Raw genomic sequence first — 13373 nt, forward strand, 5'->3', positions numbered from 1 at the left:
TGGGCCCCGTGGGTTGAGTGGATCCCGCATGCCTGGGATGAGGCCTACCCTAACTGCCAGAGCTGGCACAGACAGAGAAGAATGCAGCCTCCTTCCCCAAAACCGCCTTCCAGTAACTGTCTGAGTGAGGACAAAGTAGAGGAAAGAAAAGCGGCTGGAGCTGATTCTGGGGAGCGGTCCTAATGGAACCTGGTATGCAGTGGCCTCTCACACGTGCGGCCTAGCCAGGCTCTGCTCCTCCTGGTTCTCAAGGTTTGGGCTGGTGGGGCAGCCTCGCACCCAGACCGAGAGTGGGGGCGGGGGAGCTCACGTGCGGGACACAGGTCAGCCCCTGACCCTGTCCCCAGGTGGGTCAGTGCTGGAACCTCGGACCGCGCCCCCGGCCTCGCGCTGAGCGGCGGAAGGGGGCGACGTAGCGAGCCTCACCGAACTGGGAACCGGACCTCCTCTCCTCCCAGAACCGGGCCGGCCGGTGGGTCTCTGTGGTCCGGCCAGACGAGAGGCGCTCCATCCAAAACCTGGGAGCTCCTCAGAACCCGCTGCTGATTCCGGGCCCCGCAAAAGCTAACCGGGGTTGCAGAGAGACGGGCCGGTCGGGGGCCGACTCTCCCGGCCCGCGGTAGGCGGGGTGTGAGATAAAGCTCCGCCCCGGCCCCCCTCCGGCCCCTCCTCACCGGCGCCCCCGCCCACGTCACGCCACTGCCCCTCCGCGCCTGCGCGACCGTATACCCAGCCCGTTCCAGCCGCCGTGCATCCTTCCGTGCCCGTCTCTGCGCTCCGTTCCGTGCTCAGCTCCGCGTCCCGCTCCGCGCCTGGCGCGCCCGGCTCCCCGGTTCCCCTGACGGAGGGCGGCGCGGCCATGAGACTGCGGCGACGCGGTCCCCGGGATGCCCCCGCCTCCAGCGCGGGGGCCGTCGACGCGCGGCGACTGGCGCCCCCGGGGCGGAACCCCTTCGTGCACGAGCTGCGCCTCAGCGCCCTGCGGAAGGCCCAGGTGGGTTCCCGCCGCTGCCCCGCGCGTCCAGTGCCTGGGCCGCGCTGAGGGGCGGGGATGCGCGGCCCGGAGGCGTTCGGCGAGGGGTCCTCCGGCGAGGCCCAGCCCGGCTGCTGCCCCTCCGGCGCCCGCGGCCCGCGACCGCTACTGCCCTGCGGCCCTCATTCTGCATCCCCAGTCCCCGCCGTCCTCACTCCATCCTAGGTCCCCTCACCTATTTTCCCGCCGTCCGTGCCCTGAACCTGGCTCCTCATCTCCCTTCCCCGGCCCCCTGCACCCCGAATCCAGCCCCGCATCCTTCCCCAGATCCCTGCACTCCCAGCTCTGTCCACGCACCTCGGGTCGCTGGGCTGCTTGTCCACTCCTGCGGTGTGCAGGCCCCGTGGGGTGTTGGAGTGGACCCCCCACACACACATGTGATTTTTGTCACTTGATGAGCTTCGTATGTGGGGACCTAGTTGATTCTTGAGCCAGTGCTAGAGACAGTGGGATGCGGGCAGTGTGGGGCCCCCTGAAGATGAACAGCAGGAACATTTGCGCTTCTGTTTGCAAGTTGTTTTCTGGGGAGTGTGCAAGGGGCGCTCCCTTGGGGGTTAGTCCGTAACCAAAATCAATTGTATACCACTTCGGTTCCAGCCTGGGAGGGAACAGTGTGCCATTTGCTTCCATCTGGTTTTATTTCTGGGATCATCTGGTCCGGGCTGAGGGATGCGTGGCTGCAGGAGGCAGTGGGGCTTCCACACTTGTCCTGTTCCATTCCTTTCCTTGCTCCTTCCTTCCTTCCTCTCTCTTTCTCTCCTTTCTTTCTTTCTTTTTCTTAAAATTTATTGGTTGATTTTAGAGAGAAGGGAAGAGAGAGAGGGAGAGAGACAGAGAAAGAGAGAGAGAGAAATGGATTTGTCATTCCACCCATTTATACATTCACTGGTTGATTTTTGTATGTTCCCTGAGCAGAGATTGAAGCAACTGAGCTGCCAGGCCAGGGCCTTTTCCTTTTCTTCGTGTGATGTCTGACCTGCTGGAATGACTCCCTGGCTGTGTTGGATCTCCATGCTCTGGTTGTATGTGTGTGGTGGTTGCATTTCTGTAAGGTAGCTCACAAAACGGCCTTTCTTTCGACTCCAAAACTGTACACAGTAACAAGTGCAGATTTAGGATGTAAGTGGTTGTCCAGCTGGTGAGCGGTATATTTCTACCAGTGACAAACTTTTGGGCAGGACATTGAGAATTTTTTAATACGTAAAGTAATTCACCTGATATGATGTTAAAATGGAAGTTCTTGAAGTCACTATTAAGCTGTCATTTTCTGGGGCTCCTGCTTTTTCTCAAAGTGCCTTCTTAGTGGGGTTGGTTGGCATGGGTGGCAGAGAAAACTGTGGGCAGAGATTGAAAAGAGAGAAGAGACTGGAGAGGGTGGTGTCCCTTCTGGTGACAGGTAAGGGCAAGGTTGTCCCCAGCTGGCTCCTGGTGCTTGTCCTCCATCTCTCTGCATGGTTGGAGCCACTGCCTGCCTACCTTGTTCACTTGTAGTCTCACGGTCAGCACCTACCAGGTGCTATGCCCAGCATGCTGGGGCTTAGGACGCGCAGTCACTTCCTTTATGCTCCTGAATGGGCCCCCACCCACCAACTCCGCCCCCCACCACCCCTGTGGTTCAGGGGGGCCTTCTTTCTCCCTCTGCTCTACTGCTTAGAACCCTCTGAGGTGCTCTGGGGACCCAGCGAACCCTGACTCCTTCAGGTGGTTTCCAAGGTCCCTCCTGGGCCCTTCCCCACCCCCAGGCTTGTCATAGTTGCCTCCAGCTGCCACAGGGCTCTCTCTCTTCCCCTTGTCTACTCTCTCCCTGCCCGTCTGTTTCTCCCACTTGGGTGAATTATCACCACCAGGAAAAAGTTCCCTTCTCCCTGGAGGTTCCTGGAGGCCCACCTCCATATCCCTGTCACATTTGCAGCCCGTCCCACTCCCCTACCCCCACCCCTACCCCTACCCCTGGCTGTCCTGTCCCAAATTGTGTGCTCACTGCTCAAGTGGATGGGGTCCACTGCAGAGACTCAGCTAGCTGTTGAATAAATAAACAAGTGAAATGGGAGGATATCAGAACAGTAAGAAATCCCCAGTTCCCCTCTGCCAGGGGTTGTAGAGTTGTAAAGTGGAGGTTTGGAGCAGTGTCTATGGGCTCTTAGGCAAGTTTGAGATGTTGTCAGGCAGTATCTGGAAGACGTTCAGAAAAAGAACAGGTGGGTAGGATGTTTTAGTCTCCAGGCAAGGGCAAGATACTTTGTGTACACCTTGTCACAATGTTTGGGAGACTGCTATCAGAATAATTGTGTATTTGTAGCAAAGTCATTGCTACTGCTCAGATCAGCAGTGTGTGGCTGTGGGTGTGCAGTTTCCCATTGCTCTCCACATACCGGGTCCCACTCTGAAGACACATTTTGCTTTTCACTAAGCAGTGCTCTTTCTGCCAAACTTTATATCGTTATCTACTGAATTTTAGGGTAAAGTTTGCGGAGTGAATTGGTTTATCCAAGCAAAGAAACGCTGCCTTCCAAATCAATAAATAAATGGATTTGGCAATGACTGAGACACCAAGAGTGCTCAGAAACTTACCTAAATTCTACTTAAGATAAACCAGTAAGGGACCTGCATTTGCCTGCTAGCGTTTGTTGCTGGGGAAGGGCCATTGTGAGTCTGTGGATTAATGACCAGTCCATCTGTCATTTAACTGCAGATTTAGCAAAGAGCTTAAACATCTCTTTGGACAGAAAACAACACAATAAGATGTGAAAACCATGAACAATTATAATACTGGATAGTCACATGGTGATTTGTTCCTTCTGAAATCATGAAGTGATTTTATATCACCCGGGTTTTTGGGTACTTCCCGCTGGAGCCCGTGGATGTGAGTGCATCCCACTTCCAGCTCTGAAGTTTCCCCATTTCTGAACTCCCTGTACCAGTGTCGGTGATTGCTTACTTCCTGGAAAGCAGACTGGCTTCCTGTACACTTTTGGAACTGAGTCCTGGGAGGGTGGAGGCTGAGGAGCGCACCCCTCCCCCAGCCTAATCCCCAGGGAGGATTACCAGGAGGGTTGAGTCCATGGACACTCCCTCCCACCAGACCTACAGTTGGTGGCCCTGCATGGAATTGACCCAAAAGTAGGCAGTCTTTTTCTATGAGTCCTTGTCAGAATGCCTGAGTTGTTTTTGTTTTGTTTTGTTTTTTAAAGCAGCAGGCACTCAGTCTCCACCTGGATCGTGAGTTAGGTATGGCCATTCTGGAGCAAGGGACTCCCACACGCTGTACACTCCCAGCCACTCATGGTCTTGACATCTTGCCCCTGGCTTCAGTGCCCTCCACCCCCATGCACACAGACCAGGCCTGGCATTTCCCTCCTGCTCCTTGGACTTGCCAGACTCCGGGGCCCTGCCAGCCCTGCCCACCACACCCACCCCGCAGCCCCTAGGATCTGGTTACTCTGTGCCTGAGGCTCTGTAATGAGGAGCCACTCTTCATCCAGCACCTCCTACAACCCCAGCTCTCTGCCAGGGGTGTGGAGGGATAAAAGATAAATGGGAAGTGACCCGGCCCGAAGCTGGTGTTCTTGAATAAAAACCCCAGGGAAACGTGGGGTAGAGGAGTTCCAGGACAGCATGTGTGCTATGGGAGAACAGAGAAGGCTTCGCCCTCCCTGGATACCCTGGAGGCTAAGGCTCCTAGTAGACCCCAGGCCCCAGGTCTTTGACCACCTGGGAGTCTGATGGCGATGCCTCTGTTGGCACATTTGTAGCCCAGTGGGATCCAGGGAAATACCTAGTGTCCTTGAGCTTGTCACTCAGTGTAGCCTTGGGAGGGGGGTGAGGGGAGGGTCAGGTGCTACATTCCCATGTCCCAGATGAGGAGGAGGCAGGCCCAAGGGCGGTGCTGTCCCTGAGTCGGGGCAGTGAGGGCTGCCTCAGTGCAGGCATCTGGCCCGGCCTCACCGAGAACAGGCTTTCTCTTCTAACGCACCGATTCTGATTTATGGAAGGGCACACCTGTGAAACTAGAGCGCGGCTCTGCTGAGGAGGGGGAGATTCAAGGTTAAAAAAGACTTGTCTTTTCAGTTTCTATGCTCTTCTGCCCTGATGTGTGGATTTTCAGTGTGTGTGTGTTTTATATATGTGTATATACATACACTCACACATTATGTACACGCACATACACAGAAGTATACGCACACATTATATAATAACACAGAAGTATATACATACACGTAGTACATACATATATACACAGAGAAATATGCACATGTATTTGAAATATAGAAGTATATTTCAATACTTCTATATTCAGAAATATAGAAGTATAGGGTAGGGCAAAAATAGGTTTATAGTTGTAAGTACATGAAACAGAGTTTACTCTTGTGTTATTATTTTCTACATGAACAACTGTAAACCTACTTTTGCCTTGCTCTGCTTATCTACACATACATTATATACATACATACATATATACAGGAATATATACATATACATTCACACACATGCACATATGTGTATATAACACACATACATGTAAGTATATACAGACACACACACATAGACACAGTATACTTGTATACACTCACATACATTACATACACAGAAGTATATCCACACAGTTCTGTTTTACAACCTCTTTAATTTTTTAGTACTGAGTAAAGCACAGTCAGCATTATTTCTCATTTTAAAACATCAAAATTTTGTCCCTGATACAGTAGTCACTCAAAAGCCACGCTGCAGGAGCTGGGCACCCTGCCCACCCTGCCAGGCCACAGGCATCAGGGCTCCAGGGGGGCCTGTCTCCGCTGGTGGAGACCATCTGAGGAGGTGCCCTGGGCTTTCTCAGGCGAGTCCGAGCAAGGCTTCACACCAGTGCATGTTCACAAAGCCCCATCCCTAGCCTGCCCTCCTGCCCTAAAGGCCCAGAGCCTCCTGACAGCCCTGTCCCCGTCTTCCTCTCCCTGGGACTGTCAACCGACACAGCAGGGCAAGGTGCCACCATTCCCAGAGCAGGCAGAAGCCTCCGCCGAGCCCCTGGAGTTCCCGTGGGTTTGTGGGGGTGGGTTATGGCGACCTGATCTTGCATGAACTGTGTTTCTAACATTTCTAGTGTTCCATAAACCCATAGTCTAGCTGTGAAGTGCAGTATTTTGAAAATGAGCCCAGAGGAAAGCATGTGTTTGGAAATAACATGTTTAAATGTGATCATAGTGTTTGTCCTTCTAGAGCCCAAGTCACTGTGCAGCTCCCAGGCCCACGTTTTGCCTTATTTCTACTTTGTTAGTTTATTTTGTTCATTAGAGTCCACATATGAGTGAAATCATATGGTATTTGTTTTTATCTGACTGGTTTATTTCACTTAGCATAATACTCTCCTAGTCCATCCATGCTGTCACAAAAGGTAAGATTTCCCTTTTTTTTAATGGCTGAGTAGAATTCCATTGTGTAAATGTAGCAGAGCTTTTTATCCACTCATGGGTACAGAGAACATACTGCTGTCACAGGGGAGGGGAGCTGCAGAACTGTGTGAAAAAGATGAAGGGATTAAGCAAAAACAAACAAAAAATTTCATAGTCACAACAGTATGCTTTTTACTAGAGGAAAAGAGGGTGGGGGAAGTAGAAGAGGGTAAAGGGATAAATGGTGATGGAAGGAGACTTGACTTTGGTGGTGAACACACAATACAATATACAAATGATATAGAACTGTACACTTGAACCCTACATAATTTTATTAACCAATGTTACCCCAATACATTTTTTTTAAAAAGCTAATGACTTGTTCCTTGTATCCATGTTGTAGCCTTGTGAGCTTAAGTGTTTTAAGTACTGAAATGCTGAAATGCTGTTCTTGCATGGCCATGTGGCAGTTGGCTTCCTGTCTTCCTTCAGGCCCACTTCCTGGGCTCTGTTGCTCTTGGTGACAGTCCACGGACTGTCCTGGACGGAGCCACTGGCCTGGCCCTGTGTTAGTGTGTGCTGCAGGTGCCCACAGGACCACAGCTGTTTTCCTCTTAAAAGTCACATTTCCATCTGAGAGCCAGAGGGGTGATTTTCCGTAAAAAATTATTTGCTACATACAAACTTTAAAAAAAAATTTCACAATTTTAATATTTCAAACCCCTAAGGTGGCAACAGAGAGCTAGAGCTGAGCCTCCCCCTGCTGTGTCTCACACAGGGTCCCCAAGATCCAGAGGTCAAGGACCAGCATTTGACACCCAGTGGGGCCAGCTGCTCTATGGCCTGCCCAGGAGCCTGAGCTGCTTGGAAGTGACCTTGGTGCCCGAGACAGCCCGGAATGCCGGCGGGCTGAGGGCCCAGTGTGGGCCAGGCACTGAATGCCCACTCTTGCCCTGGAGTCCAGGTTTATTTCTTAGCCCTTTTACTCTCCCCGGCTCTCCCTGGGAGATGAGATTTTATAGAAACTGAGGAGTAGGAGGAGAAGTGAGAAGAAAGGAAGATCATCCAGAGGAGGAGGGGACACCCAGGATGCCATTGTCCTCAAGCGGGGGTGGGGCATCAGTGTCCCACATGGCCGTCCTGCCTGTTCCCTTTACCCCGGACCACCCCGCCTGCCTGGCCCCCTAGCCCGAGCCTTAGCACTGGCCTTCCGCTGGCGGGGTCCCTCCCATGCTCCCCCTGAGCTTCCTCAGTCTTTGCTTGAAACCCACCTGTCATTATAGAGACCTTTCTCAACTCTCCTGGAGAAAAGATACTCGCCTTACCTTCCGTACCCCAGGTGTGCCCACCTTACCCACACACCTATTGCCTGCTCATTCGTGGTGTTCTCCCCACCCTCCTCTGTCTTGTGGCCCAGCCTCTAGCCAGTGAGCACTGTGGTTGGTGTCTGGGTTGTAGTTTTCCCTGGAGACCTGAGTCCATGTGGCAGGTGGCTGCCGATGTCCCTGGAATCCTGCTTCCCTCACCCTCATGTGGAGGCTTTTGTGCTCATCTGCCGACGCATGTCCTAGGGCTCAAAAGCTCTTCAGTGTGGATTGAGTGCTCTGCCCGGCTGCCCTCGGGGTCCCCAGTCCCATGATCTCTGCTCTCTTCACCTGGAGGCACCCTGCACTGCCCACTGTGTTGACTGCTGACTGAGAGGTCTATCTCATGCTTCATTTACCAGCTGGATGGTGGGCCCCACTGGCTCAGGCTGTCTCCCAGGTCCCAGCGCTAGGGGTCTGTACGCGTTGGGCCTGTGAAACCATCCGTGCTGATGACAGAGCCAGACATAGGCCTGAGCCAGGCAGGGTTGGCTGACAAGAAGGCTCTGTCCTCTTCTGGATGGAACCCTTGTGTGCTGGCTGAAGGGCAGGCAGGCAAGGACTGTCTGCTGGTGGTGGGTATCCATGGGGGGTTCCTGGGTTTAGGGTGCCACCTTAAGGGTTCCTCAGACCCAGAGGTGCTGACCCTTGAAGAACTGTGTGGACATTTATTGCTGCCCACAGGACCTACCATCAACCTCAGTGAGTTGAGAATGGTCAGTTTGGCCATCCAAGAAGACTGCTTTGCCACTGGACTGCACGACAGACTTGTAAACTCAGAAGGAATTACTGAAATGCACTGATTTTGCAGAAGCCTCCAGATTGGGCAATGAGTGCTAAAATTTGAGTCGAGAGCGCCTGAATGGTAATGATGGGGATGGCGGGGATGTTGGGGCTGGCTGAGGGTGTGAAGGACAGAAATAGCTGTTGTAGAAAGCTACATTTAATTTTAGATGTGAGTGGGATAGCTAAGAAGAAATAGCATATATATATAGCAGTAAGCTTGGGCTCTGGAAGGAGTTTTCCCGAGGGGAAGCACAGGTTATCCTAAGTCACACAGGTGTACAGGGAGCTTCAGAGTGGGATGCAGTTGACACATAGGGCTAGGAAGACAGTCAACATTCACATGCTAGTAGGAAAAAGGCAAATGAGTCCATGTAAATTTGGGCAAGTCACAGAAGAAGCCCAGGTACCCAACACACACAACATGTCCCCACTGAAGCTGCCTCTCGGACATGACCTGCACTTCCCGGTCCCCCAGCAGCCACCACCCCCCACGTTGACACGTCGGCTCTCTAGTCGCCTTTGGGTTGTCTTTTTATAAAGAGGAAGCTTTTTCATAAGGGCAGTGGTGTGTGTGGCAGGGTAAAACTGACCATGACTACTTAGAACATCGGCTCTTTGTTTCACTTTGGCTTTGAAGCACCATTAGAGTCGATGTGAAGATTACTGTTTATTCCCTACTGAATGCAGCATAGGGTTAGGGCCAACGGTATCCTATGTCTAACAGAGGTGTTGTGGTGACTGAGGACAAGCAGAGAGGAAGACTTCTCTTGAGCGAGTTGCCGTGTTTGCATCTGTGCCACGTCGGCCTAGGGCTGAACCTCTGATGCTCTTTCCAGGCTCAGCTCCAAGCTTCTGTGGCTGGTGGAGTTTTCTAAGGAAAGTGCTTGACTGTGCCAGCTGATGAGACTCCTGTGAGGATTACTGTGCTTTTTCTAAGTTGTTTTTTCTTTAAAAAGAAAAATAAAATTAGATTTCTCTCAGTGCACCAGGAGAAAGTGGCACCAGTAGACTTAACATTTCTGCGTGGCTCTTCACACGTCGCTTCCTGCCTGGACAGGCTGAGGTGCGGGGGCCACAAACTGCTCACAGCATCAGATGTTGGCTTCCCAATTTTAGGCTATTCTGTCTACGCTAAATCAGGATTCTCAAAAATAGCTTTTTTTTTTTTTTAACAAGTAACAGTAAAAAACAAGATTAATTCTCTGGGCAAGGGTTGTTTTTTTTTTTGTTTATCTCACCTTGCCCTGGAGATCTTTCTGTGGAATGTACGTATCGCATCTCCAATCTGTTCCTCATGGCATGAGCTTAGAGGTGACCAAGGCCGGCCTCCCTGGGTGTGTTTGAGGAGTGCACAAGACCCAGCCCCAGGAACCGCTGCTCCAACACCTTTTGAACCCTGATCCTTGGCTTCATGCCAAAGATAAGCCCTTGTCCTCCCACACCCAGACTCCAGCGGATCTGCCCTCGTTCATGGCTCCTGTCTCGGCAGTGCCCCTCCCAGTTTTGGCGAAGTGTTAGTGCACTGGCCTGGCTCAATTCCTCCTCATCTCTCTAGGGGTCCAGCCTGGGCCCTCCTGTATGGCCAGAGGGTGGGCGTGTGAGCGAGGGTCTGGAGCCAGCGCTCCAGTGATTTGAGGAAGGGCCCACCCTGCAGAAGTGCTGGGGTGCCTGGTGTGGTAAGGGAACAGAGAGAGGCCAGTGTTTCCAGCAGAGGTTGGGCAGGGGCACCTGGGGTAGGAGGGGGACTCGGCAGCCACGCAGAACTCTGAGCACCAAGGGATGGGGTCTGGCAGTGTGCGGAGGGCCAGGGTGGGAGCTGCCATGTTGCACCTAGGAGGAGAGGATGGGGGTGTGTCTTAGATTCTGGATTTGTCTTGGAGGTGGAGCCAGTAGGAATTGGTAAGAAAAATGGCCAATATGACTCCAAAGTGTGTGTCAACTGACCAAGCCAGACCTGAATGGCAAGAGTCGTCCCCTAAGCAGTAAACGCTGGGTATGAACAGGCCGGAGGGGCTCAGTTTGGGTGGTGGTTGCGCATGGCTGTGGGTTGCCATTCATGTGTTGGCAATACATTTATGGGGCCCTGGGCAGCAGACCAGGCTGGGATGTCAACATCAGAGGCATCGTCCCTGTGTCAGGCCAGTGTCCAAGGGTCTAAGGTACATAGAGGAGGGACTGGGTCCTGGGCCTAGAAGGGCTTCCCCTTGGGATACCCTCTTCTTTTCTTGTCTGTTCCTTGAACCTTGGCTTTTGCTCTGACCAGCTGGCAGACCCTGGGAAGCTGCCTACCTCCCTCACTGGGCCTCAGTTTCCCCACCTGTTCAAGCCCATCCACTATATCTTGTCTCTGAGACATGCATTCCCTGGCAGGATTGTCCCTGCCTCCCCCGGCAGCCACTCCTACCTGTCTGCCTCTCACTCAGCCATGCCCTGCCCTTGGTGCACACGCTGCCATTTGGGCGAGGTTCACTAGTTAGGGCAGTTGATTCGCCTGTTGTATCCTTCCTGGCACTGCTTCCCTGTAGCCTTACAGGATCTTTGTTCTGAGAGGTGTCCCTTGAGCTGGTGAGTAGTTTCCTTCAGTCCCTGCCTGCATTTGGGGACCCTATGGGCTCAGAGCAGGAGGGGACCCCCTGGCTTCTGGCACTTGCCCTCTGGTGGCACATCAGGTCAATCCCAGCACCTCTGTGCCCCAGGGTCTCATGCTGGAGTTTGCTGTAGCATCCCCGTTAATCCAGGTTCCGCCTGCCCGCCAGGTCCCATACCTATTAGTGATCGGTCCACCTCCAGTGTGCTCAACTTGGCTTACCATCTTTGAAAAATGCTTCATTCAAATGTAAGTTAATCTAAGTTGCATAGATATGAGTCTTGTTTTGTTTCTTACTAAGACATAAGAAACGAATTGCTACCTCAGGATCTGTCCTCATTGCCCCTGTATCTCATAGCTCCTCCCTCTGGCTGGGTACTGTGTCTGACTGTCACCCAGGTAGTCTTCCACTCACCTGTCCTTGGGAGCAGCTCCTGGGGAGCTGGGCCTGAGCTGCCACCTGGCAGGTGCCCACACGTAGGCCCTACCTGAGTTCTCACCCGCAGCACCCAGGCTGCAATGTCATCCTCACAGTGTTCAGTGGGAGACCCACCCTGAGCAGTGGTTGTCCTCAGAACCGGCAGGAAGCTGCATTTAGCCTCCTCATGGGCAGTGGTGCAGAGCTTTGTCCACGTAACCTCTGGGAGCTGACACCTCGGATGGTCCACATTTGTTTACCCTTCTCACCCACTGACCTCCAAGAACAGTCGGGGTGACCGAGGGCAGATGGAGCCCTCATCGTGTGTGAGTGCAGTCTCCCTGTTTCTGTTAACGTGATTTTCAGAAACTTTGAGGAAAGAGATAAGATGGGGGATGTGGCTGCAATGCATGTTTCTCTGTGGCCAGCAGGTACTGTTATGCATGGAGGTGCTTCAGTGTCCTTTACTCTTACGGAGAATGAATCTCTTTAGTGTGTCGTGAGGGTGTTGTCACAGTCCTTTGGAACGGTGATTAATTACTCTCTCCACCATGTAGCACACCGGCACGGGAGCACGCCTTCAGGGGCATTTTCCCTGTAAGCTGCCCGCCATCAGGCTGACTAGTGATGGGGGCTGCTGGTGCTGTGCGTCGGCATGTCCTCTGTGTTCTTGGAGCTGCCGGCTCCCTCTCCCCTTGGAGCAGTCACACCTCCTCCCCTTGTGCTCTCCTGGCTGTAGGTGTTGCAAGAATTTTCAGCATCATGTCACCCCAGTGTGCATGCTTGGAGGGCACAGAGCATTACAGTGCCTTAGCTGGCCTGTCCTTTCCTTGCCAGGGCATGGTTTGCTGCAGTGACCCAGCCTCACACAGGGACAGTGAGGGTAGACACCAAAGAGACCCACATGCTCTAGAGATACTTGTCTCTTAACCAGTGTTACCAGTGGTTCCATGTTGATTGTGAAACACAAGGCACTTGGACCAACATGCACGTAGACAATGCCAGTGGCTTCAGTGGCCTGGGAGCCGCTGCTGGGCGAATCTGAGCCAGGCATTGTAGCCACAGGTGCCTCAGAGATCCGGACTGGTGGGTCAGGTGAACTCCGGAGAATGAGTGATGAGAGTTGTCACTTTCATACTTCTTGTCATGGGAAATCTCAGTCATACTCCAAATGTATTAGCTTGGGCTGTCCTAACAAGGTACCGCAGATGGCAGCTTAAATGACAGAATTTAGTTTTCCCAGCCCTGGTGGCTGGACATGTGAGGTCCAGGTATGGCCAGGGCTGATTCCTTCTGAGGCCAGTTTCCTTGGTGTGCAGGTGTGTGTGTGTGTGTACGTGTGCATGTGTGTGTGTGCGTGTGTGTGTGTACGTGTGCACATATGCCTGTGATCATTGCCAGGTGGTAAGCATACATGAAGTGCCAATCGTAGCATGGATTATGAGCAATACTCAAAAGGCTGCACCTGCTGTGTGGGCTCCCATGTCTGGGGGTCTTTGCCAGCTTTCCTGATCGTGGCTGCACTACAGTGTTCCAGGTTCATTTTCTACACTTTTCTACCCCAACCTGGAATCAGCAGAGCCGAGAAGCCTTGAGTCCTGTTGGTGCTTAGAGGCATGGGCAGCCTGCAAACTTCTTCCAGCACTTGGGTGTTTCTCTGCTGGGGGCCCCAGATAAAATGGGTGGATTGGAGTCAAGTACGCACATTGGGATGAGTGTTTCACCTTCAGATCTAGTTTAAATCGGCCACTGAATAACACAGATATGATGTGGACATGTATGTATTATTCATGTTATTCAT

General features: G+C 52.7%; 1 protein-coding gene across 1 annotated transcript in view; it reads left to right on the plus strand.

Annotated features, from left to right (window-relative positions):
• The first annotated feature begins 848 nt into the window (after nt 1-848).
• Nucleotides 849-13373, plus strand: part of LPCAT1 (lysophosphatidylcholine acyltransferase 1) — a 43169-nt gene continuing 30644 nt past the window's right edge. The window contains exon 1 of the mRNA XM_054578349.1: nt 849-994. Coding sequence (XP_054434324.1) covers nt 860-994 — 135 coding nt within the window. The 5' untranslated portion in view covers nt 849-859. The remainder of the gene's footprint in view (nt 995-13373) is intronic.

This window comes from Pteronotus mesoamericanus, unplaced genomic scaffold (assembly GCF_021234165.1).
Source record: "Pteronotus mesoamericanus isolate MK-2021 breed Mesoamerican mustached bat unplaced genomic scaffold, CSHL_Meso_final contig_50, whole genome shotgun sequence".
In the NCBI taxonomy this organism is placed as follows: Eukaryota; Metazoa; Chordata; class Mammalia; order Chiroptera; family Mormoopidae; genus Pteronotus; species Pteronotus mesoamericanus.